Source organism: Strix uralensis, chromosome 10 (assembly GCF_047716275.1).
Source record: "Strix uralensis isolate ZFMK-TIS-50842 chromosome 10, bStrUra1, whole genome shotgun sequence".
In the NCBI taxonomy this organism is placed as follows: domain Eukaryota; kingdom Metazoa; phylum Chordata; class Aves; order Strigiformes; family Strigidae; genus Strix; species Strix uralensis.
In genome coordinates, this window is record NC_133981.1 from 8,644,656 (window position 1) to 8,669,960 (window position 25,305).

At 40.9% G+C, this 25,305-nt stretch overlaps 1 protein-coding gene across 12 annotated transcripts in view; it reads left to right on the plus strand.

Annotated features, from left to right (window-relative positions):
- The window catches only part of MITF (melanocyte inducing transcription factor), a 111,359-nt gene that overhangs the window by 81,743 nt on the left and 4,311 nt on the right, over window positions 1–25,305 (plus strand). For 4 of the 12 annotated variants that reach the window (XM_074879112.1, XM_074879124.1, XM_074879120.1 and 1 more), the window contains exons 3-9: window positions 7,390–7,617; window positions 8,740–8,823; window positions 10,162–10,257; window positions 15,813–15,930; window positions 19,349–19,423; window positions 20,448–20,523; window positions 22,687–22,843. In XM_074879112.1, the coding sequence (XP_074735213.1) occupies window positions 7,390–7,617; window positions 8,740–8,823; window positions 10,162–10,257; window positions 15,813–15,930; window positions 19,349–19,423; window positions 20,448–20,523; window positions 22,687–22,843 (834 nt within the window). The remainder of the gene's footprint in view (window positions 1–7,389; window positions 7,618–8,739; window positions 8,824–10,161; window positions 10,258–15,812; window positions 15,931–19,348; window positions 19,424–20,447; window positions 20,524–22,686; window positions 22,844–25,305) is intronic. The other 8 variants (XM_074879113.1, XM_074879117.1, XM_074879115.1 and 5 more) reach the window with 6 other exon arrangements.

Below are 25,305 nucleotides of genomic sequence, written 5' to 3' on the forward strand. Positions count from 1 at the left end.
GTCCTCTGTAAATCTCTGGTGTGTCCCTCTGCCCAAGCCTGTCTCTGCTTAAATGAAGCATGAAGTGGTTCAGCTTTCCTTTTACAGGAGGGTTTAAGGATGTTTTTGGTGAGAAGAATCTCCTTCTGTGTGGTTTGGGGAATGGGAATATGCTCCTTCCCAGCTCGTGGGGGCCAGAGGAGTGGGGCAGCCCAGAGCTGCTGGCATCGTGATGCTGGCATTGTGTTGCACCAGTGGAGGATTTGGGGCATCTTCAGCTTTGCATGCACAGGCATGAGGTCTCCACTGCTTAACTGCATGTCCTGGTTCTTAGCAATTTGCTTTTTGCTAGGAAATGGGTGTTGTGTCCCATAAGCTCAAATGGGAGGAAGAAAGCAGGGAAAGCTGTTTTGGTTGCACAAATGGCTCCCGTCAGAGCAGCTAGGTCTGAGCGGGGCAGGGGCTGGGCATGGCGCTGGCTCTGGGCAGGACCTGTGGTGGGTCCCTGGTGTGGGGATGGACAGGGGCTCTGGAGTGGTGGGGGCCTTTGGTAGAGCGGGTGAGAGAGATGGGGGTGTGATATCTGCCGTGAAAAAAAGGGGGAGATGAAGAGTGAGGAAGACAAGAGGCGTCGAAGGAAGCCCTGGAGCCAGGAGGCAGCTGGGCTGGTGGGGGGGTGAGGAGACCTGTGCAGGCAGGGTTCCCTGAGGTGGGAAATGATCACTGTCTTCAGGGTGAACAAGTCCTGCTCCTACATCTGGGTTTCAAGTGTGGCTAGTTCAAAACTGGCTTTCTTCTTCTCAAATTCATTTAATATTTTGTTCCTGATGATTTTTTTTTTTACTTGGTCTGGTTGCCTTTTCTTCACTTCATGTGAATGTTGTGGGAACATGACTAAACCAGTAGTAGTCTGGATATTTGCAAAAGTTTTGGTGATGAAATTGGTGTTAAATTGTTCAGTAGTTACAGGAAAAACCACAAGTGAGTAAAACAACTACTGAGTGCTTTAGAGGTTTATAACTTCGGTGTTTTGTGGGAGTTTTCTGTGGGGTTTTTTGTTTGTTTGTTTGGGTTTTTTTATAATGCAGCACGTAAGGCTGTTAATACAAAACTATTCTGTGATCACACTGAAATAGATAACTTTTTTCATATTTCTCCCTGGATGGTAAGAGAAGTTTGAAAGCAGTGGTACTTGGGACAAGTAACACATTGTGATTTTTTTAAGTAGTAACTGAGATGGCAAAACCAATAAGCAGTGTTCCACCTTGAAGAATCTTAACAGCTGGGTTTGTGCTTGCTTCCTGGAGTTACCCATTTCAAACAAATCAAATCCCTGCATGCACAAATTCATGAGTTTATAAATAACACACCTAACTAACTTAGCCTTAGTACTTCATCCAGAAGTACTGGTGGGTCAAAGCTTGATCCTACAGCAATTTATCAACTTCCAACTACAGTTGAACTTGATGGTCTTAAAGGTCTTTTCCAACCTAAACGATTCTATGATTCTATGACCTTGAAGTTTTCCCAGGGGATGCTTAGCCACTGCTATTTACTGGTTTTTGTTCTGTTGTAAGTTCCCCGTTATTTTAATCATTCGCCATTTAGTTTCTGGATTACACTGTGCAAAATACATAGGCCAAGCCAATAGGCTTCCCTGCCCTGTGCCTGCCCAAGAATGAACGCTCCTGTATGCCTCTACAGAAGGGATTTGGTCCATGCATACCCACTGGAAGTGGGGGTACATCGCTCTGTTGTGACGTTCCAAGTTCTTGCCATCATTAGCAAATTAGTAATTTAAGTCTGAGTGATTCCCAGCAAGACTTGACATGAGGAGCAAGTAGCAGAAGTATTGTTTCAGTTGCTTGTGTTGGCTTTATACAGAGGAACTATTTGAGCTGTGTGCTTTGTGCTTAGCCATGCAGGTATGCTTTGTTTAAATTCCTGAGCCCCTGATCACCTTAATGGGAAGCATTCTTAGTTTTTCAAATTGAAGGAAGTATGTCAGTCTACTCAGGAGTCCTGTCACTGATGTGTAATGTAATACAAGGATTTTGAAGAATGTAGTCTGAAGTACACCTAAAATTCCCACTGATACAGTGTGTACTCTTAAAGCTAGTGAAAGCCATTGATTAAATGTTTGGTTGATTGACGCTAGACCCAAGAGTTGGGAAAAATCTGCTCTACATATATGGGTACTACTGTTGTTTCTGTGATGTGGAAGAAAATAGGCAGCTTCTCAGGAACTTTTTTTCCCCTACTCAGATACTTGAACTGGATGTATGTACTGGAATTAGCAGTCAGATGTCAAGACTAGTGAAGGTATGAGAAAGCCTTTCCCCTGCTTGAGATAACATTGTTCTCCAGGATACTCCAAAGAGCAAGGGAGGAGCGCTGAGTAATCAGCAGGGCTCCATCCAGAACTTTTCTAGCCCAGCTCAGCCTTCTAGGGCCTAAGCTGGGTTACATATGGGTGCACTCAAGCTGATTTTATATTGCTTTTCTTGGTTCTTCAGCTCAAGAAAAAAAAATACCAGCTCAGTGTCAGCATGGTGAGAATGGCTGGAGCTTGAGTTACTGACCTGTGAGACTTGTAGTGCAGGAGTACCTGGTGCAGTGATGGTGCATGGAGCCAGCCTGTGGAGATGCTGCTAAGCTGGCGTTGGAGGCTGTTCTAGTATGAAACCAGTTCTGAACCTCTACTTCTAAGGCAGTGTTAATCTGCTATCCATGTAAGCAGTACTTTGATAACCATGCAAATTGAAAATGCACCTGAGTACAAATAGAAAGTGCAGCTTTCTTCCAGGTGTTTCTGGGTTGAATCCAGGCTGTAGGCTGCCACTTGGCCATCCTTGATCTGTAGTTCCTTGTAGCCAAATTCTTCTGTTGCTCTTGTGTGATAAATTTAGCTGGTTTTGCCACCTTGTCTTAAATAATTTCTGAAGTTCTACGGATGATACTTCCGTTACTTCTTTCCATTACTTCTTGCTTGCCAGTACCAATATGTCCAAAAAACAATCTTCTACTCAGTGTAGCAATGTTACAGCAAAGCTTGGGTTGAGATTCCTGGAGATAGATGGTTGGAGATCCAGAGGAATCAGTTTCAAGTTGTTCTGTTTTTCTTGCATGTCCCTATTCAGACACATTTCTTTGGGAGTGTATCCAAAGCAATAAATTGTCGTTGTTTTGCACTTAGTGTCTCATGAATTTGGAAGAACAAGAAGACCTACTTTTCACCCCAAAGGCAAGAAGGGGCTGAGAACCAAAATTAGATCTTAATTAAGTTAAAGCTTTGATTCATGGTTTCAAATTCCGGGGTAGTGGAATTTTGGTTTAGGGTTTGTTTTGCAGCTCTTTGCTTGTGAGATACTTTGTCAAAAAGCAAGACTGCTTTATGGCTTATCTACAGCCTGACCATGACTGGTAGCTCTTGGGACATTTGCTGAAGTAGGCACATTTGGGATCTCTGATGTAGAGACTGCAGAAACAGGTGCTCGAGGCCAAAGACAGAGTTAGTCTAAACAAAACCCACAAGAGTTCATAAAGGTATTCCTCAACAAATTTCAATGATGGAGCTTCTAAGGCAGCTCAAGAGGGCAATAAGTGACACAACGAAGAATCAAACTGAAGTTTCTCAGATGCCTTCTGTGTAGTCTGTTGAGCCTCACACCTGGCCAGAGTGAGGGTAGTTGAAACTGGTATGTCTGTTTGAGAAGGAACATGTGTGAAGCTTTTTCCGTCCTGTGGGAGCTCCTGTCCTTGTTGCAGTGACATGCAGGGTTGGAATAGTTGTGTTGCATTCTCCTCCATTTGGAGAATAATTATATGTTCTTGTCTTCAAATGTGAAATTATGTTTGACCAGCCATGGATTAAAAAGAAATGTTTAGTCCCTGAATCTCTCCTTTGTGTCATTTTGGAGCAATTTAATGACAGAAAAGGCAGTTCTCTCTGTTTTTTGGTTCACTACTGGACTTGTATAAGAAGGTGGCACATCCTTGGAGAACTGTGCATATCTAGTGTGTAATGAGTGTGGTTCTTCTGAGAGGTTTTTGTTTGTAAAAGCAATAGAGCATCTTCTCTGCAGCTGCTGATTTGAAACCCAGACATCTGACAGTAAATGAATTTCCTCAGAGTCATTTGTTGCCCATTTGTAGCAAGAGTTGACTGTATATGAAAACATGGTCTACTGGATAACTCTGTTCAGAGTACTTCAGAAGGATATACCTTCAGTGAGCCAAAGTGACTTTGTGGTGTGTCAGGAATTAAACTGGCTGGATTACAATTTGCCTTTGCAGTTATGCCACACACAAATAGGCAGTAATGTTTATCTAGTTGTTACATTCACTGTAAGGGTGAACAGAGGAAGAAAGATCCCCCTGCCCCCCCAAAAAAAAGGGAAAAAAAGAAAAAAGCAGACAGTAGGTTCTGAACTGCAGCTGAAATCTGTTGTCCTGTACCAAAGAGGATGCACTTCTCCGCAATGTTAAAATTCTCATAGTTACACTTCTATATTAAGGAGAAATCTGTAGCTTAAAAGTTTTGAGAAAAGGAGCTGCATCCTTTTTTTTTTTTTTTTTTTTTTTTTTTTTTAAAAAATGTTCAGAACTCTTTTTTTTTTCTCTTGCCTTCCCTGGCACACTGAGGGCAGCAAAGCCCATTTAAAAAAAAAAAAAAGTAAAAAAAAAAGTATAGAGTAGCAAAATAACACAAACTATTCTAATGCAGGATAATACAACAAAATCTTGGGGAAAGTGTGTTCTTATGAAATAAGTGTGTGTTTTGTCAACAAAAATCCTGTGTCAAATAGGCAGTGTGTGTTTCAAAAGTTGACGTGTAGTCAGTTCAGAGTATTAGTGTATATATATTATAAATAATTCAATATTTGATGATGCACAGTTGAGATGTGGATCTTGGAATTTTGCTGGTGTCTCTCCTGGGGGTGTGGAGTGTGGGTAGGAGATGGGTGCAGAGAGGGGAGGCTTTGCTCAGTCCCGATGCCCTGGCAAGTCCACGGAGAGCAACCGTGGTACCTGATGCCTGTGGAGGAAAAAGAACGTGAAAATTCTGGCAAGCAAGTAGAGCTTGTTTTTAGAAGAACATACTCAAAGATAAGTGTTATGAAAATAATTTGTTTGCTGATAAATTTATCTACTTGGAAGATGAAAATTTAAGTGAAAAATAGACTTATCTGGGTAGCCTAACTCTTACCACTGGTGATAGGAAAATTGATAACACAGTTTGAGACTGACAAAGCAAGTGCTGTACTTATCACGGCAGACTTCTGTATTGTGTTGTCTTGCGATTTAGTGCAACAAATCAGATTAAACTCTCTAGAAATGCTATCTTAAGTGTGCTTCGCTGTGCAGCAGAGACTTTGAAAAATAATGCAAGTTGAGCAGCTTTTGATGCCTGTGCTCAACTATAGGCTTTTGTCAAGGACTTGGATAGAAAGAAGTAGTAAGTTCTGGAAGGTGTAGGGACTGTGCACAGTACTGGGGCTGTGCCAGTGCAGGTAAGAGCTTTTGGGACATACTTTAGCCCATTGTCAACCGTTCCTGAACTGGAAAACTTCCTCCAGCTGTAGATTGAGACAGAATTAATGGGCTCTGAAGCACCAGGGAGGCTGAGGATGTGGTTGAGCTTTTTCAAATCCGTCGTGTTCAGCTGCAGGTCCTGGCTGGACCGGCGGCTGTGTGGGGCAGGGTGGTGGACTGCTGCACCTGGAAGCTGACGATAGGACTGCGTAGCCCCGTGGGTTTATCCAGTGCACCCCACTGCCAGGGGATATATGTTAGGCTCATAGGGCATTTGTTCAGTTATTTCTTGCTCTGTACTTAAAAACATTTAAGCTTACTGCTAAAGAAAAATACCATTGTCTGTTAGTATGACTGGAACGAAAGATGAATAGCGAATTAGCCTTGAGCAAACTGTCAATCTGACTTTGATAGCCCATCACTTAAAAGGTTCTTTTATGTTTACCAAAAAGCATGATGTCAAAGCCGGGGAAAAAAAACCCCAATAATTAGGGCTAAACTTGCATAGCTTCCAAGAAGAGCCCCTGTGTGAACTGTTTGTTTCTCTACATGCGTGGCTAATTAGCGTAGGTTGCTATAAGTCTGAGCAGTGACATTCAAGTTTCTTCTGCTGTTTTGGGGTAGCTTGTTTATGGTGCTTTCATATGCGAATCCCTCAAACTGGAATAGCATAGGGCAAAGGATATTGCAGTCGCTTCTCTTGCAACCTATAAGCAGTATGCTGGAAATGCTTGAGTATAATCATTATCAGGTGAGTTGTTATTGCAGACTTATTTTAAACCTGTTGGTAAGAAGGCTTACATTATATAGGAAATCCTTTTCCTCTGGTATCTAGTATGCTTTAATTTAATTTCTTCCACAAAAATAAGTGGGAGACATACCTGGTCACTTGTGACAGCAAGTCACTTTAATGGAACTGTTTTAAAACTAAAAAACTTCTCAGAGTATTATTATATTTTGGTTTGTTTTCTACCTTATGATAAAAATATTAATGATCAAAGAAAGCTGACAAAGAATTTCTAGGATATGGTGAAAATATTGTATGGAAAAAATTTGTCTGTCTTCTCTTGCTTATTTATGGTGCGCAAGAATAGTTCGGTATGAGGTTTTTCATATTTTGTGTATAAAAAAATTCTAAGTACTGAAAAGCTTATCTTAAATACAAAAATAGTTGTTGCTGAGACAGTGATTGATCTGAACTGAAACACTTCTTTTCTTGTATCTTATTTGCATAATGTGTTTATAAACAAGCTGTCTTATTTGTATATGATTTAGGCCATATATCTGAGATATAAATAATTTGTAGGCAAAAAAATGGTAAATTCCATTTTTTTAACCAACGTGTTAATTTAAAAAAAACAAACAACCAAAACCTAAAAAACCAACAACAAACCTTTTGATCTCACTGTTACTTGACACCTAATAAAGGATAGCAATCCACACTACCTGGTTTTAATTGGTAGCTACTAACAAGTAAAATGAGTCCCACAGTACAACTTGTTTCTCCATATTTTAGTGAAAACTAAATGTCAGGTAGCTGCAGGTCTGAATGCAGAGCTGTCTGTTCTGGAGTATTTGTATAAACTGGAAAACTTGAGCATTGGTCTTGCTATAAAGCTATAATCTCATGCTATAAAAAAATAAGGAGAACTTCTTGGTTTACCGTTAAGAAGTCAGTCACTGAAGCACTAGCTCATAAACTGATTTCTTGCTACCAGATGTGAATCAGTGAAGCACCGTTGACTTTCTTGGAGCTGTACAGGTTTGTACTTTAAGTCAAATGCGTAGCTGGTGTATATGTCACAAACATATAGCTCAAATCGATATCATGTATGTTGTAAAACAATAAAGCACTTCTTAAATTGTGTCGTACAGGTGCAGACTCACCTTGAGAATCCAACCAAGTACCATATTCAGCAAGCGCAGCGGCAGCAGGTAAAGCAGTACCTCTCTACCACTCTAGCAAATAAACATGCCAACCAAGCCCTGAGCTTGCCATGTCCAAACCAGCCCGGTGATCATGTTATGCCGCCTGGAACTGGAAGCAGCGCACCCAACAGCCCAATGGCTATGCTTACCCTTAATTCCAACTGCGAGAAAGAGGTAATACACTCTCACTGTGCATATTATTCAGTAAAATGGAATTGCAATCTGCTCGCTTTCTGTTTTAAACCATCTTTGCTCATTGTTAAGGTGATATTTTTAATCTTTTCTGAACTGTTCACTTTGAAAATGCAACTGCTACCTCTGTGTTTGCCTGATGTATATATATTTGCATAGATCATTTTTTAAAAAACTGTGTTCCTCTAACTTCCTCTTTTTTGAACTATTTTAGCTAGTTTATGCTTATTAAAATTACTCCCCCCCCGCTCCCTGCCCTTGCTTGATGCATGCAGTGAATAATTGACCTTTGGAGAATACAAAGCAGTTTTGTAAGCTGTAGCTTTCTGGAATAATGTTATTTATGGCTCATTCATGTAGAAAGAGCAAAGAGCATAGCAAAAATAACTGAAAAACACAAAGCTTTTTGAGATATTTTAGGTAGTTTTACAGTAAAATTTGAGCAAGTCTCTTGCTTAGCTGGAAGGCCAGATTATCCCAGCTAATATACCCTAAATTGTTTTTCACGATGAGCTCAGTGCTGCAAATATAAGACTTCACTACCCTATGCCTAGAAGTCCTTCGCAACCTTGCCTTAATCTTTGCTAAAAAAAACCTAAGTGTTGGATGTTACGTCTCTGCTCAGGTGCCAAAAGAAGGTGATTTGAAAAATGTTAACAAAGTCTAAGAATCATGTCAATATTTTTTGTAACATGACATATGGGAGACAATTGTAGAGCTCCTCGTGTCCCCTCATCCTCCCCCCTTAAGCTTTTATGCCAGGTTTTTAATACAGATGCACTGTGAGGAAAACGTTATGAAACTTTGAGAAACAAGTATTAACAGAACATACTTTGCCCATGCAAGAGAAATTACTTGTGCTCCATAGCTTCAAAAGAAATGAAAATCAAATAGTTCCATCCTATCATCCCATTTGTACCAAAATCTTTTTTTTTTTCTCACAATATTTACAACTTCACTTTGCTGTGTCATCAGGCACATGTGTGCATGACACTGTTTCAATTGTGCTCTTTTTGGGACTGAGACTGTGCCATGAACTCAGATCCATGCTTTGCTTTTTCTTTTTTTTTTTTTTCTTCTTTTTTTTCCTTTTTATTTCTGCAGGGATTTTATAAATTTGAAGAGCAAAGCAGGGTTGAGAGTGAGTGCCCGGCTCTGAATACACACTCACGAGCGTCATGCATGCAGGTACTGGATGACACAGGAGTTGGAGCACAGGTCCCCTTTCTAATGAGCATGTTTCTTTGAAGTTATGTTGAATAAACTTGCCCCATAGTGTCTTTAAGAAGTTGTATTTAAGGAACAAAACAACAAGGTTGTTTATTAGCATTGATGTCAAAAGTACATTAAGACACCTGAAGAGGGCTAGTGCTTTTCGAGCACTGTAACACTATAGCAGAACAACATACCAACTATGCTTTAAGGTCTCACTTCAGAAAATCTTTTCTAATGCAGTTTTCCCAAGACTGCATGTTTATGTTCTTGCCCTGATAGTTTCGAAGACTGCATTTCTATGTAGATCACATTTGCATTTAAAAAAATTTATATGAGAAGGTTTTAATCCATCCGTGGTAATTCATCCTCAGTAGTCATCCTTCTCCTTTTTTTTTTTTTTTTTTAAACTAAGGCTTTTTTATTTGTAGTAACAAGACTTCAGATATGGGCTGTAACTGTTAGTTCCTTTCTTGCCCTCATTTCCAGTCAGTGTAATTCTTTCTGATCACACTTTCTTCAGCTGATATAAAAATCCCATACACTACTATTTCTACCATCAACATTATGCATTGATTTTGTAGATGACTGTCACTTAAGCTCCTTTTTTATAATGAGCAAAAAGGAAGTAGTTGATCCTGCAGGACATTCTGGAGCACCTGTGTGGGTGCTTTGGAGGGCTCTGTTTCTCCTGACCATGCAGGAGCTTATGGAGGCACCTTCCAGCCCAGCCCCAGAAAGAAGATGGCTTGCACCACCTGAAGTCATCTCCGAGCTGCTCTTGGGTGGTGCTTCCTGGGAGGGCGTGTGAGGGACACGAATCCAGTGGATTCTGTTGTCAAGGGTGGGCAGCCTGTCACCTAGCAGCAAGTCTTTGTTCCCTCTCCTTCCCCCACAGGAGTCAGGCTCGGACATTACTGCCTGTACGCAGGTTTTGACCCCGCAGCTAGAGGAGAGAGGTGAAGGGCGGGCAGGCAGTGCTGCACAGGTACCGTTAGTGTACCTCTACGGGGAGCTATCTCCTCTGCTGTTCTGGGAGGAACAGTGTGTCTGTGGGCAGGTTGGGCAGGGTAGCTGCTGGTGGGAGGAGTGGGTTGGACCGTGAAGCCTCAGCTTTGTCGTGACCTGACTGTCCTGGCTGAAGCGTGGGAGTCATGGCTGAAGGATTGGATTTGGAGCATGGTAGAACTGCACAGGCACCTCTGCTTGGGCCCGTGCTGCAGAGAGCTGGTGTGTGGCTGCTTTGTCAGGCCTCTGTATCTTAGTGCTTTTGATAACTGTTTTGTTTTTCTTTGTCCACCTTTTCTGCTGCAGATGGATGATGTGATCGATGATATAATTAGTCTGGAGTCAAGTTACAATGAAGAAATCCTTGGCTTGATGGACCCAGCCTTGCAAATGGCAAATACGGTACAATGGTCCTTTCCTTCTGGTTTCTCTGTTAAGTCTAATTGTCTTTCCTTGAGAGAATGAAAAACCATAACATGACTTTTTTTCTAAGCAATTAAGTAGTTATTGTATTGTCCCACAGAGTGTAATTAGTTTTTCTTTGAAGAGCTTAAGGTATACAGTTGCAATGAAAAGCATGAATTTAAAAATGCAAGCTGGAGTCAGGTCGAGGGAATACAAAGGACAATTTTGCTTTTGTTATTTCAAAGTCAAGTTAGTCCGTGAGAGGATTGTAACACAGGAGTGAACTGGGCTAACAGGAGTGAGCTCATACCCATTGATATTAAAAATCACCATGAACATTATATTTGGCTTCAGAAAGCCTAGAAGGAACCTCTGGCACCCCAGTTTCCTGTATCTTGTCACGTTCAAATAAGAAATTGTACACCACGCTTAAGCATGTATTAGCATCCCTGTCCAGAGACACTGTAGCCTGTTAGCTCTAACGTCATAGCTTTAGCTTAACCTGATTTCAAATGGAGAGAAGTCCCTAGCTAGACAACAGCAAAGATGTTACAAAATTTAGGGGGAAGAAAAAAGAAATTAAAAACCTACCTTCAAAACAAAGGGGAAGGAATAAAGAAGCTTAAAAACTGAATGGGGGAAGGGGACGTAGGAAACCTGTGACAAAAGACAAGAACACAGAGGTGTGAAAGTCAATGAGTGAGAGAAGGTGCAGATTACCTCTGAGTTGCTGTTTCTGTTTGCTGGTTCACATTGTTGCAAGCATTAATATAATCGTACTTTTGGCATAATCTTATTTTGATCTTTTGTGGAGGGTAGCTCCAGTGAATTTTTTGCCTTAGGCTTAAGTGCTGTTAGATCTGGCTGAGTAGATGTCTGCCAGTGCTAGCGTCTGTTTCTTTTTTATCTAGTGCCAAAATTTACAGCTTACCACATAGCGTTGATTTTGTAGCATAGGTTTACATTTGCTGACAGTACTCGTCTGATGTCATATTAACCTAGTCCTGCGCTCCCACAGATTCTCACAGTCCTTTTGGAGATGTGGTGCATACTGCAGGAAACAGCCCACCGGCATCCCTTGCTAAGTAGTGCCCTTTGAGTAGATGGAGGAATAACTGCAGAGTCCTACCAGAAAGAATTAATTTTCCTTTCGTCTAAGATGACTTGAACAGTGTATCTGTCCTGGAATTTGAGAGGAAAACTTAAAAACCTGTGAAAAATGTAATTTTTTTTTTTGAGGGATCGGGTTCTTCTGGAGTCCTTTCTCTGAAGTTCCATGGGATTGGGACCTGTTAAATTAGAGGGGACTTGGATTTCTTTGTGCTTTTCTTCCTCTCTGATTTCACAGGGACCCCAGCAGTGTCTTTTTGCTTCCAGGCAAGGACATAATGGTACTCTGCACTCATTTGGTGCAAGGAGTCCATGTAGTCAACGTTCAGGGTAGTCTACATCCATCTCATTTACTGCATGACAACAAGCCTTGTAAAGACTGCCTGATCCACATTCACTGTGAAACTTCAGAAATTGCCCACTGTATGTGATGAAGTCTGTAAAATAAGGAAATGAAATAGTAGAATTAAGACTTCTTTACTAATACATTTAAATTGCTGGAGGCAAAATGCATATTTCAGTCTCTGAATTAACCTGGTACCAATCCTGAGGAGATGGAATTGAACCATGTTGCCCAGCAATTGGTTTGGGAAAAAAACCAAACCTGACATAACAGACACTTTTCTTTTGGAACAGGATTTAGTTCTTAAAACACACAACATTTGACTAATAAGGAATTAATGTCTGTAGACTGAGCTAAGTAGAGGTGGAAGAAATAAAGAGAGGAAATGGTCACTAAAGAGACTCAACCTATAAATAGCTGTGCTGAGACTATGACAAAGGCTGCTGTTGTTCCATAACCAACAAAGAACAAAAAGACCAGTTTGTTACATTTGGTAACAGTACTTAATTGATAAGCAAAATCAGAGATTTCTGTGTAGATTGAGCTAAGGGAAGTTTCCAAGTACCTCTTAATTGAAAAGGGCTCATTGCAATCAACTGCTTGTGGAAGTGTTTGTAAACTTTGGTTTTGGGTCACAAGTTAACTGGCTTTGCTTTTGCAGTGAAAGGTATCGCAAAATGGTCACTAGTTTTCTGTGTAGATGTGACCTAGTATTTGAATCGCTAGGTACTGTGTAAAGTACTCTTGTATGCCAAGTAGAGTTGACAGTTCATCCAACTAATCAATTCTAGGAGGAGTCTGACATGAAAAGCCACGTGAGTATGTGCAGTTCCACTTCTAAATATGACTTTTCTGTGGAAGTTAAACTCTAGAAGTAGGAGTCTTATTTCATGGACTGTTGCTGAGCGTGTGCTTGTAGGTAAGGAAACAACACAATACATTGTAGGCTGCATGAGCTGGGGAACAGAATCCATTCCCGCGTGTACTGATACCTTAGAAATGGCCTTGCTGATCACACAACTGATGTCTCAGTGATTTTATGCAGAGCCCGAATGACCCAAATGTGGGTGCTTGTTTTGTTGGTTGTTCAGTGGAGGAGTGAAGCCAAGGCCTAGAAATATGAAATCTTGCAAATGAAGGCATTTTAGACCATGCTATTTCAATGAAGATAACAAGTTAAGCATGGCATAAGCCACTCTTCCTTTGTTTACTTTTTGGGAGAGTAAAGGTGGATGATCTGAGAGATGCTGTGTTTAAATTTCTTCATAGCCAGAAGTAGCTAAGAAAGCCTTAAGGAAATCATATTTAGGTTGGAAACATGCTAGAATTTGGAGAAGACAGGGAAGGAACCTCCTTAGCACCAGAAAATTCCATGTCTTTCTCAAATTTTTGAGATTCCATCTTCCCAGTGAAATGGCTGTGAGAGTTTTGAACGTTTTCCCACCTCTTTGTACTTGGAGACAAGGATGAAAGGCTTGAATGTCTTAATAGATCAGAGCTGAAATGTTTCCAATCAGTGTTTAATTTTTTCCAGTTTCTTCTAATAGGAAGCATTTGAAATAAATGCCTAGGTGTTGCTCTGTTGTGTCCATTATAAGCCCCTTTTGGGGTTTTTTTGCCCCATTTCATCCTAGTGGCTGCTTTTGTGTTCTTACAGCACTACTGACTTGGCCATCTCAAAACAATGCCCTCAGCATAGGGGTCCTCTCCCCTTTCCACTTCCATAAACTCTGCACTGATGATTATTGGTCTTACCTTACAAGTCAACTAATTTTATTCCTCTGGGACCTGGAATATAATTGTGAACAGAGGATGTGCCTCAATTTTAACTGCAGGTATTTTAGCCATGTGAGAGATGACCTGAAGTGTTGTATGTCCTTTATATTTTTTTTCATTTGAAAGAAATTGTGTGAAGTTAGTCACAAAGATGTGACTTGCAGCCATCCTGGAGAAGAGGCCTCTCAGAGGCTTCTACTGGGTGTGGACTGACCATACACATAGTCACACTCGTAGTAAAAAGTTAAAACTGAATTTTGACCTGTGGAGTTCAGCTTGCTGGGAAAAGTAGTCAAAGAAAGAAGCCAATCAGTCTCTTTCCTTATGGATCACTGATTTAAACTGAGACGGTTGGCATCTACCTCTAATGTAAATTTCTGTGATAAGCATTTGTGTGCACATGCAAACCTGCAACATTTAGCAGCTGTGCAAATTTGTCCCTTTATTTGGCTAATGGTGCATCAGTGGCCTTGTGCTTTGGCTGTTGCACAGCTCTTGCTTGGGTTCCTCTGGTGCTTGCATCTTCTGCAGCACTTCAGTGTGCACATTCAGCAGCTGCTGCCTGTGTTACTGTCACCTTTTGTGGTGATTGCTTATGCAGGTCCTGTTTATTTACATGGAAATCTGGCACAGTGTTGACACCTTTAAAAGAAAACAATAATATATCACAAACTTGTAATAAGCAGGGTCCATCTTGCAGCTTGATGACCTTAACTGTTCACCATGTTTCATTATAACCTAGCTGCTTTACCCTGGCTTTGAGATGCTAGTTTCTGGATTTCTGAAAAAAATATCTTTTTATTCCCTGAAATTCCTAATTAGATTTCACATGTCTGGTTTTGAACTTCAAGTCCCTGGGCTACAAACAAGGTCTTTGTGCTCTCCCCATGCTTAGGAGCATGAATAGAAAAAGCACATCCAAGTCAGAAGGGTGTATGACGCTATGGCTGTGCCTGTGTCATGGATGCATTTGGGGGGCCAAAAGATACAAGGGTCAGCCTTGTAGAGCAGTGAGAGTGAGTGGTCACCCTGACATTAATGCGGGAAGGTCACAACTGGGACCATAGTCTGTGATACACAGCTGTGACCTTAGCTTCATTATAGATGTTCCTTTTTTTTTCTTCTTTTTTTTTAATATTGCATTCAAGAGCTAAGGGGAGGGTGAGGAATTGCAAGGCTGAATCTTGGTAAGAATTCAGTTACATTTTTCCTCTGTCACTTAAAGATTGAGTCCAGGGACTTCGTTGTTGGCCACTGTCTGTTCAAGACAGGTACTGGGTGCATGGCTTCTAGCTGGTGGGACTTTAATGGATGCATATCAACTTTGCTTCTTATGGTAGCTCCAGATGGCAGAGAAATTTTCTTAAGTCTCAGTCTGGCAAGGACCATCAGTAGGAGTTTAATAGTCCAGGCTGCGACTCACTCCATTGTATTCAACAGCATTATTTACATGGGTGTAAAGTTAATAGTTTAATCTCTGCAGGATCAGTGTCTTGGAGGGATTGATTTTCTTTGCAGCAACAATGATAAGAAGTATTGCCACTCAGATAAGATATCAAAGTGGTTTATACCTGTCTTTTCAAAACCTAGTTTGAAAACAAAAAAGAGGTGGGTAAAATAATCCATTCAGGATAAATGTAAACTTTAAATATGTTTCAATTTAAAGGGATAGCTTTGCTAAGTCTTGTTGGAATACTATCCTATTTCTGTATAAATCTCCTTGCTTTAAACATACCTAAATAAGAATAGCAGAATGAACAAGTAATTGAGGAAACTGAATGTAAAAATAATTCTCCTCCTACTGATGCACGTTTTTGTTACGTAAGGCAAAAAACAAGTTAAAGTAAACTTAAATATTTTCTGTGTAGGTAGCTTTCAAATCACATGAAAAATGTGAATTGATTAATATAGTGTTCTTCTTCAAGCATGTGACAGCTTGCTAAGTACTTTCACTCATATTCCTGGAAAAAGGGGGGCTTCCTCTGTGAGATTTCTGTAGGCTTTTTCAGATGTTTTGAGTAAGAGAAGTGATGGGGGTACAGATGCAATAGTTCCACAGAAAAATAAGGAACAACAATACAGCAGTATTGTCAGCGTGTTATCTCCTCTGTATATTCTCGAGGAGAGAGGACAGAATTTTCCCAGTGTAAGTGTTTTATTCCTCATCCTGTGTTTATCTGTGACTTTTGCTGACCTTATTGCACGCTCTGTTTGCACATGAAAAACAGCACAGATTTCTTAGCAGATCCTGACTCTGTTCTTCTGTACAAAGCCTTTCATAAGGGCAAACCAATTGATCCTTTTCCTTGTTTATCTTTTCCAGTTGCCTGTGTCTGGCAATTTGATTGACCTTTACGGCAACCAAAGCATGCCTCCTCCAGGACTAAACATCAGCAACTCATGTCCAGCTAATCTTCCTAATATAAAAAGGGAGCTCACAGGTAAACATGTCTAAAATACCACTTTGGAGCAATAGTATAATTGTTTTGGATACAGGTGATACTGGATATAGTTTCTGTTATGACAAAGAATCTAGGAATGAATAGTTACTTTTTGCTTTGCAGACCATTTTTTAGCAGCTGTATTAGCCAGAAATGCAGTTGTGTTCATGTGTGGGCATGTGTGTGTTCACTGTTGCAAGTGAAGATAAAGTCCCTAGTTGTTACAGTCAAATCTGCACATTGAAAACATTGTGTCACAGGAAGCTTCCATGCATGTCCTGCAGAGCTGTTTTCTAGTTTGGACTTATTGTTTGCTCTATCAACACCAAACTTTTATCAAATCTGCATTTAAACTGCAACAGGGGAGGTTTAGACTGGACGTTAGGAAAATTTTTTTCACAGAAAGAGTGGTCAGACAGTGGAATAGGCTGCCCAGGGAGGTGGTGGAATCACCATCCCTGGATGTGTTTGAGGGTCATTTAGATGAGATGCTGGGGGATATGGTGTAGGGGAGAACTTTGTAGAGTAGGGCTGAGTGTTGGACTCGATGACCCCAGGGGTCTTTTCCAACCTGAATGATTCTGTGATTCTGTGAAATCTTGAGTCTCTCTGGAATTCATGTTCAGAAATGCTGCATGTTGAGTAGGGGAGGGCAGTAATGAACAAGTAACCCATTGTAGTATAAAATATGGACACCTAGATCCTATAAAATGTAAAATTAGCCACTCAAGAGAGAGAATATGCATCTTGTAAGTTGAGATGAAATTGAGTTATCCTGTAAATTTTTTGTTGTGTGGGTTCTGCCAGCAGTGCTCTGAATAAGCTGTGGGAGGCAGCGGGAGGGGAGACACTAAAAGCCTCTTTTCTCAAGTGCATGTGTACAGAAGCTAAATAGTTTGAAGGAAGAAATAAGAAGTTTCGTATTCTCAAGCATGTTTTATTTTTGTTGTTCTGCTTCACTTGAAAAGATATAAGCACATGCGGGGTACAGTATACAAGGCAAGATTGTCCTCAAGACGAACAAATTCCGTTCTAGAACCAATGACAAAATCATCTTAATACCCAGAAATGGCTGTTCTTAAGCCCAACAGGGAGTCATACTATATGCAGTATGGCAGAGGCATAGTTTCTTTCTTCTCTGTCATCTTTCTGGGTTTCTGTTGTGAAAACTCACAGGCTGACTCAGTTGTAAAGCAGGTTCTGGGCAGGAATTAGTTTAAGTAGAGCAGTTTTAATAGCCCAGGAGTCACCTTCTCAGGAGGAAGTGCCACATCTCTGAGCTGGCAGATATTTGCATTTATATAACTGCACAAAATTTGAATTCAGCACCAAATGAAGACACACAAACCGCACAATGATTTGTGGCTGCTAGAAAAAGAAGAGCTTATATAGCAATGGAACTATGTTAAGAGGAGGGTGGAAGGGCATGAGAACTACTCAGTCCTGCATTACAGACAGTTTAATTGCCCCAATAGAAAGATAAAGGTAGCTGTAGACTGCAAACTAAACATCCAACTTGTTGGATGTCCAGGCTGGTGGATTTACTGCAGGTGGTTGTGTAAGGCAAAGAAGGCAGCAAGAGAGGAGAAATCAGTGAGTGAAGTGGTCTTATGGAAGTCCTCAGTACATCAAAATAGTCCTGAACTAAGTTAAATGTCTATATGTTACCTGTACACAGAAAGAATTTAGGTGAGTGCTTTTTCTGTTCAAAATATATGCTAGCAGATTGCATTTCACTTAGGAGAAGTTTAGGAATTAAATTCAAATTTAACAGCAGTCACTTTGATCTGGCCAAGCCTTTGTGCAGAAAGCACTATTGATGGTGTTTTCTGACAGCCAGTGATTTTAAAATCAGCATGTTATTGCAGGCAGAAATTTTTGGTTTTCCATTTCCTGATTTAGCTGCTTGAGCTAAGCTGGAGTGAGCTAGCAATATTTAAATCTAGCATTTGTCAGAAACTTTTCCTTATCCTACTGTATAAATACAAAAATGATGAAGAGCCCCCAAAAGAATCAAATCTGTTATCCCAGCATCTGATGTGGATGATGGTTGTGAGCTCTCAGCTGTAGTTATGTATAGTGTTTAATGGGATTGCTGCTTACCCAGGAGTGCAGTCTATCAGTTTTGGCCTTACAAATCTTGTATCTGTTTTATAAGGCAATATTGGATTAAGCCCAAATTTCATTAAGACATGCAATGATCTTGTGAACTTTTTTTGGGCTCCTTTGGGAGCCTAGCATAGGAAAGGATATGTCTTGTTACGCTGTGTGTGATATTGAGTAGCTGTGTATTCTAAGCAATGAAGTAGTAAGTTTCTGGTACTCCAAGGGAAACCCTTATCACCTGTTATTTTGAATTGGGTGGGACATAATCCATATTCCTTAAAAATAAAGTAATACAGGAAAGAAACTTGTTGGAGACAGTGAGGGGTTTTGTTTCCGTAATGGAATGTGTGATAGTAGATTGTACACTCATTCCTCCTCACTGACTTACTGTGGAACTAAATAATGCTTGCTGGTTTTAAGATTTAGATGCAACAGGTCAAGGATTAATGATCTCACCTTTTTCAAAAATTAAAAGGGGTAGAGCAAACATGAGAAAACTTAAAATTGCTTGAGAAAAGTAAGGTCAAATGGGAACTAAAAATAACAAATTTAGTTATGCTTTTGCCTAAACTATTGCATGTTGAAGTCCAATAAAAAATGTGTGGAGCAGGGTTACGAGCAGTTCTGAGTTGAGGAGTCAACTGATGTGCAGCACAGTTGTCACTATTTTTCTTTTTCCTTTTCCTGAAGCACGGAGCATTGTTCTCTAACATTATTGCTAATAAAGGTGTTCAATTTTTCTTTTTTTTTTCTTTTTTTTCACATAATGAGAACAGTTAGCATATCTGGAAAATACAGTATTTTTAATAGGTCGGTTAAGTTATACCTTGAGTCTTGTGGTGATGTGCATGCACGTGCTGCAGAAGGACACAGCCTTCATTCCTCTGACTCCTGACTGCTTCACATCCTGCGCGGGTAGCAATGCAGTAAGCATGCTGTTCCTCTGGTTCAGCTTCTGTGTGGTACGTGAGCGTGCCAGCTGTATGTAAACCTAGGAGAAGGTATGCTGGATTTCAGCAGTTCGTTGTCCTCAAATACCTTGCTGAATCAGAGCCTCCGTGGGAAACACTCTCATCATGGAAGTCAGTATGGGAGGTGTGGGAAGAGATGCTCCGCAGGTGCAGGGGTGAAGCTCAACACCAGCGTTGTGTATAGGCAATGACAGCTCGATGTACAGACCCTTCTCACTTGTTGTAATGGGTGTAATAATTGGTTTGACAAACACGGATCAGGCTTCCTGCGCAAATGTTTCACAGACTGAAATGTTGTGTTTGAATTACTTTAATTCTAATTACTTCATTCACATGCACAGCATGTATTTTTCCTACAGAATCAGAAGCGAGAGCGTTGGCTAAGGAGAGGCAAAAGAAAGACAATCACAACTTGAGTAAGTTTTGGTTCTTTGCATTTTGCACCAATTCTAGTAATGATTTTAGGTGTTAAGTGTTCAAATGCTGGTGTTTTAAATCTGAATCTGACACTCACTGCATGTAGTATATAGCACCAGTTCATTATGTTATGCCCATAGATTTAACTATCTTGAATTTTTGTAAAATGTGTGCTTAAATCTACTATTGAATTTTAAACTCTTATTTTTTTTTTCAATAACCCAAGTGAATAGGTGGTTGTTATCTGTGGAATTACTGGGAACAACATTTGATCCAGTTGCTTATGACAAATCCACCATGTGTTTAGATGAATTTTAAAAATTAATCTAAAATTTTAGATATGTGGTCAATTTGTGACTTTAAACATCAGTGTGTGTCCTCAGTGTGGCAATTTTATAAATTCCATTTTTGAAGGGAATGTGTATTTCCAAGTTGGAAAAAAATATTTTAAAATAATGAGGATCTTATGACCTAAAGGATCCTTAAGATGTCCTTTTATACTTTATATTACTAGAAAAAAGGAAGTGTTTCATGCCTTGAGCTATACAGAAGCCTCTTCCATAGCATGAAAAGCGAATGCAGGAGAATTGGTATTTAAGTTTGACTTTTGGATACTCGGAGTGTTGCATCTGGAATTTTAAAAAGAGACTATACATTTTGTCCCTTTTCCTGCTTTGGGATTTCTTTGAGCATCTAATTTTTTGTCTCTGAATTCATCTGTGATGCTTTTTCCGTAGGAAAGCATTTGCTTCTCAGTTGAGTCCTATGGTAACACAGCCATCCTGTTTTTTAGAGTCTGAGTTTAACTCTGCCACTCCAGCAGTCCCACATTTTTATAGTATAGACAGAACTTCTGTCTTAGTGTGTTCATATGTGGGAAAGCAAAATAAATTATTGTGTCACTGGATTTTAAGCTTCAGGCGAACATTTCAAAGGTGCTTAAAGAAATCTTTGATGAAACACTTTATATGTTGTAACTAAGTGTGAATATTACTTGTAACATTTGTGCTGTTTTTCCTAAAGTTGAACGAAGAAGAAGATTTAATATTAATGATCGTATAAAAGAACTAGGCACTTTGATACCCAAGTCAAATGACCCGTAAGTATAATGTGCTCTATGAAACTGTGGGAGGGATGTGTTAAAAAAAAAAAACAAACCCAAACTTAGGGGAGAAAAAGAATTTATGAAAAAAAAAATCCAAGTTTTCTTCTATGATCTTGATACTCTGTGACTGTAGAAATGCTTGAAGGTTCTGTTATATTTTCTGAAGACTTTTGAGGTTTATTTTTTCCCTTTTGGAACTTGCTAAAGTTTATATTAATTTGATGATTTTTGTCACAAAACGGTGTCTGTACTGTTGTGCAGCAGCTCAGCATCTGGCAGGATCCTGTCCTTTGGCAGGGCAGGGGTTGATGCTAGGAATGACTGCCCTACCAGAGATAGAGTTGTCAGGATGTGATACCTTAGACTAGTCTTGCTGCTTGCTGGTTGCCTGGCTGCTTGTCTTGTTAGATGATTCTTTTAATTTATTAGATGTCATAGCTTGGCAAGACAGAACCAATCCCTCTTTCTGTGAAAATGGAGGGCAGTTCATCTGGGAAGCCATCATGTTCCCCTTCCCTTCAAGAGAAAAGAAGAAAAATAAAGAGCGTAGCCATGTGTCTGTTCACTGATAATTTGCCAGTGTTTGTGTTAATTTCCCAGTAGTTCTTGTAAGTAATTTTACTGCTACTAACTTTTCTTAATGCTTTCCTAATGCTGATTCAATAGCAAGGAACACCCCTTGCTCTGGAGCATGAAAGTCTCACTTAAATCTGAATCAGTGCCCCGTTATGCTTCTGGGGAGAGTTTCCTTTATTTTAAGGCTCACGGAGCAACTCATAGCTACTCTTTGGAGAGGCTCTTTAGCTTCCTCTAAGGCAAGCAAGACAATATTGCACAGTATCAGCCTACAGGACAGGTGGATCTTTTGTAGAATCACAGAATGGTTTGGGTTGGAAGGGACCTTAAAGATCCTCTAGCTCCCACCCCCCCACCATGGGCAGGGACACCTTCCACTGGACCAGGTTGCTCAAAGCCCCGTCCAACCTGGCCTTGAACCCTTCCAGGGAGGGGGCAGCCACAGCTTCTCTGGGCAACCTGTGCCAGTGTCTCACCACCCTCACAGGGAAGAATTTCTTCCTTACATCTAATCTAAATCTGTCCTCTTTAAGTTTAAAACTGTTACCCCTTGTCCTCTCCCTACATCCCCTGATCAAGAGTCCCTCCCCAGCTTTCCTGTAGCCCCTTTAAGTACTAGGAGGCTGCTCTAAGGTCTCCCCAGAGCCTTCTCTTCTCCAGGCTGAACACCCCCAACTCTCTCAGCCTGTCCTCACAGGGGAGGTGCTCCAGCCCCCTGATCATCTTCATGGCCCTATCTTTGGTCTGACAGTCTGAAGTAAACTTTTTTTTAATTTAAACTAAGTAAGATGATGTGGGGGAGAAGATGATGCAGACAGCCTCTCTCTCTAAAGTGAGTGTGGGAGGAATAATGTGGGAGAGGCAATATGGGAGCCACATACCCCCCTGACTGAAGAACCATCACCCCTAGGGTGCAATGAAGCATTTGTATTTTATCGAGAGTTTAAGTTTAAAGCACCTGAGTATGCTGCTGTATTGGGCTCTTCTCTTCCTACCGTAACACAGCTGTGATACAGTGCTGCCAGGAGGACTATGGCTTGCTCCTTCTTGGAAGCTAAAGGGTCTCGGGTCTTTCTCCCACAGAAGCACCAGGTCATATATGGTCCTTGTAACTCCCCAGCTGAAATTGAGCATCACCCAGCTAGCAAGCCCTGCGATGTTTGAGAAGAGTCTTGTGGGGTTTGGTGGTTGTTGTCTTGCAGCCTTGCCATAAGGCAACAAAAGGAGCCCCAGGTCTTCACTCTGCACAGTGCTGGTCCCAAACTGTGCAGAAGGCAGGGGGTTGGCCCCAGGGGGCTGCGGGGAGCCCAGGTGGCTGCAGGGCAGCTCCTGGGCTCTGTGCCTCTCGGCTGGGCCAGGGCTGGCTGCAGGCTGCTTCCCAGTACCTGCCCTTGGGCTGCTTCCCAATACCTACACTCTGGCCCCCTCTAGAGCATTTCAAATGCCTTCTGTATTCTTAAACTGGGAATAAATACTAACCAGGCGAAATGTATATATGAGGTGTAATCACAGCTGTTGATGTGAAGGTAATGACTATAAAATAAAGCCTCCCCAAGAGCCTTAACTTTTACTTCTGTGTTGATTTCAAAGGGATATGCGCTGGAATAAGGGAACTATTCTAAAAGCGTCAGTGGACTACATCCGTAAGCTGCAGAGAGAACAGCAACGCACAAAGGAGCTTGAGAACAGACAGAAGAAGTTGGAACATGCCAACAGGCACCTGCTGCTCCGAATACAGGTTTGCTGATAAATAAGGTGCAAACACTCTTGATGTTGCAGTGTGAGACTGCAAATAATGGTAACTGAAGCTTGTTTGTAGGAATATGGATTAGAAGGAACCACCATCTTAATTGTGACCAATGCTGAGATGTCTGCAGAGATTTTTCCAAAAAAAAAAAAAACCAGGATACATTAGTTTAAAATAAAATCCCAGCACCCTAGTAAAGCATTTATGGCTGGTCTATTTTTGTTCTACCATGGCCAATATAAGTTGCAAGCCATACTATAAAAAAGATTTATATGTTAGTGGTTTTTCCTGGGTGCCAGACCTAAGGAATTGGGACTTTGTATATCATCTATTTGCTGATAGTGATGAAATTCGGTTCAGCTGTTTGGGATACGCTCACTTTAGTTGTCTTGTTTGTGGAGTTTTTTTGACGGGTAGCTTTAGTGCTTGTTTTCTTCTGAGGCGGTTTCAGATGAGTGGCAATAAATGAAATCTTTTTGTTTTGCTTGTGGGTTTTCTGAATTATGTGGGGACCAATCTAGGCCCTATCTGTCAGAGAACTCTGCAGATTGCAGTCTTCTACATATGATCTCTTATGTCTTCTCTTGATCAGCCTCTCCCTGATGTTCTGCAGGAATCTGCTTTCTGGTGGAAGGTAAACACTGCTCGCAGGACAGAATGGGCAGGGAGGGCAGTATTGGGGACAGACCCTGCAGCACTGTAGCTCGAGTTCCTTATAGCTATCTTGGAGACTGGCAGCTGTATTTGACGTTGAGGCTGCCCTGGCTTGTCTGAGAGCAGTTGCAAAGAAGCACACCTAATGTGAGGGCTCCAAGAGTTGTCGCAGTAAGACAGCCAAGAGCTATGGATGTTGAGCTGCTTTTTTTTGTCTGAGGAGCTATGATTGGTTGTCTTCCTTGTTCCTTGACATCTGTAGGACTGTAAAACAGTTCTCCTTTTCAACACTGAAAAGCAGTAGGTGTCATGAATATGTTTTCTCCATGGGTTGTTGCCTTGTTAGATTCACCCAGGTTCCCAGTAGCCTGTATTACACTGAGATTTAGGGGTGAGGACTCTGTTTATTTAATTCCTTTGCCTTCACCTTGAGATGGACAGGAAATCTTAGCCTTGCAGCCTGCATAGCTTTTGTTGTCAACTCTGTTCTCCAGTAGGCAAAGGTAGCTGGATATTCAACCCTCTCCGTACAGGGTAATTAAAGAAGTATATCCAGAACTGAGTGTAAGAACACCTAACGCAGAGACGGTGATGTCCCAGACATTCTCGTGTTGTTACTCGCCTGCAGTGCGAACAGCTGAACTCTGCGTGCAGGCTGCAGTGTGCCAGGCTGGCTGCTGTGTCGGGAGACCCCTGGACCGCAGCACGGCTAATCCACAGAGTAGATAATGAAGCTAGAAATACCTGAGAGTCAAGTGTGGAAGTAAACAGCTTTAAAATAGAACAGGCTGGGCTGAACTTCAGCACAATTTTTGTACTTTGTTGAGCAATCTGTTTGCTAGAGTGAGACGATAAAGATGTGCAACCCCTCTGCAGAGCAGCGTCAAGCAGTGGTATTTCAACGCTAAGTCAGATCACTTTTTAAGCATTTTTCATCTTCCTTTGCATATCCATCTGCTCTGGCTCCTTCTTCAATCAAAATAACATGAAAAACAGACCCTTGAATAATGGAGAATACATCTGACAGCAAATAACCTGAAGTGTGTATTTTCCCTTTTTGTGTTGATTCTGATTAAGCACAGAATAAGGAACTCACGATTTTCTCACGTTAGCTGATGGAAGAAGTGCTTCCTTGTTCCACCTTCTCTGTTGATCTTGCAGTATGCCATTACAAGCTTGTTATCTTAGCTTGAAAATGGAAAAAAGGCTCTTAATCAACCTCAGTGATAGGAATATCCAGAAACAGTACAATCACAACAGTGATTGTGATTGCCTACCATAATGCCTAAGTAGAATCAGAACATCTCTCTTACTGCTGCTGTTGAGAAAGGGCATTTAAGTGAACTCTTCTATTATCTGTCTTCAGTCAAGTGCATCTGTATGATTAAATGTGAAGGTGAGATTTAAACTTTGCATGGAGATTCCTGGCTGTGTGTGAAGTCTAAGGCCTTCCTATGACTTGCCTATAATTTTTCAGTGCAGGAATAGTGTTGCTCAGTTTTGGCTGACCTCTTTACTTCCAGCTCTATCAGACTTGTAGAATTAGAAATGTCCCTTCCCGTCTCTCAGCAGGAAATGACGAGCATGATACAGGCATGCTATGCCTTCGCATGTGACTTTTTAAAAAGTACTAAGATTACACTTCTATATTTTTTTTTTTTTTTTTTTTTATTTCCAACTTTTAAATGCTTTCCTCACCTGACTTGATGCCAAACTTGCCTGCTGTGGCACTGGGTTGAGAAGAGGCCCGAGGGGAAATGTGTCTGTTCTACAGGGCGCTGGGTTTTGGCCCTGGTGTA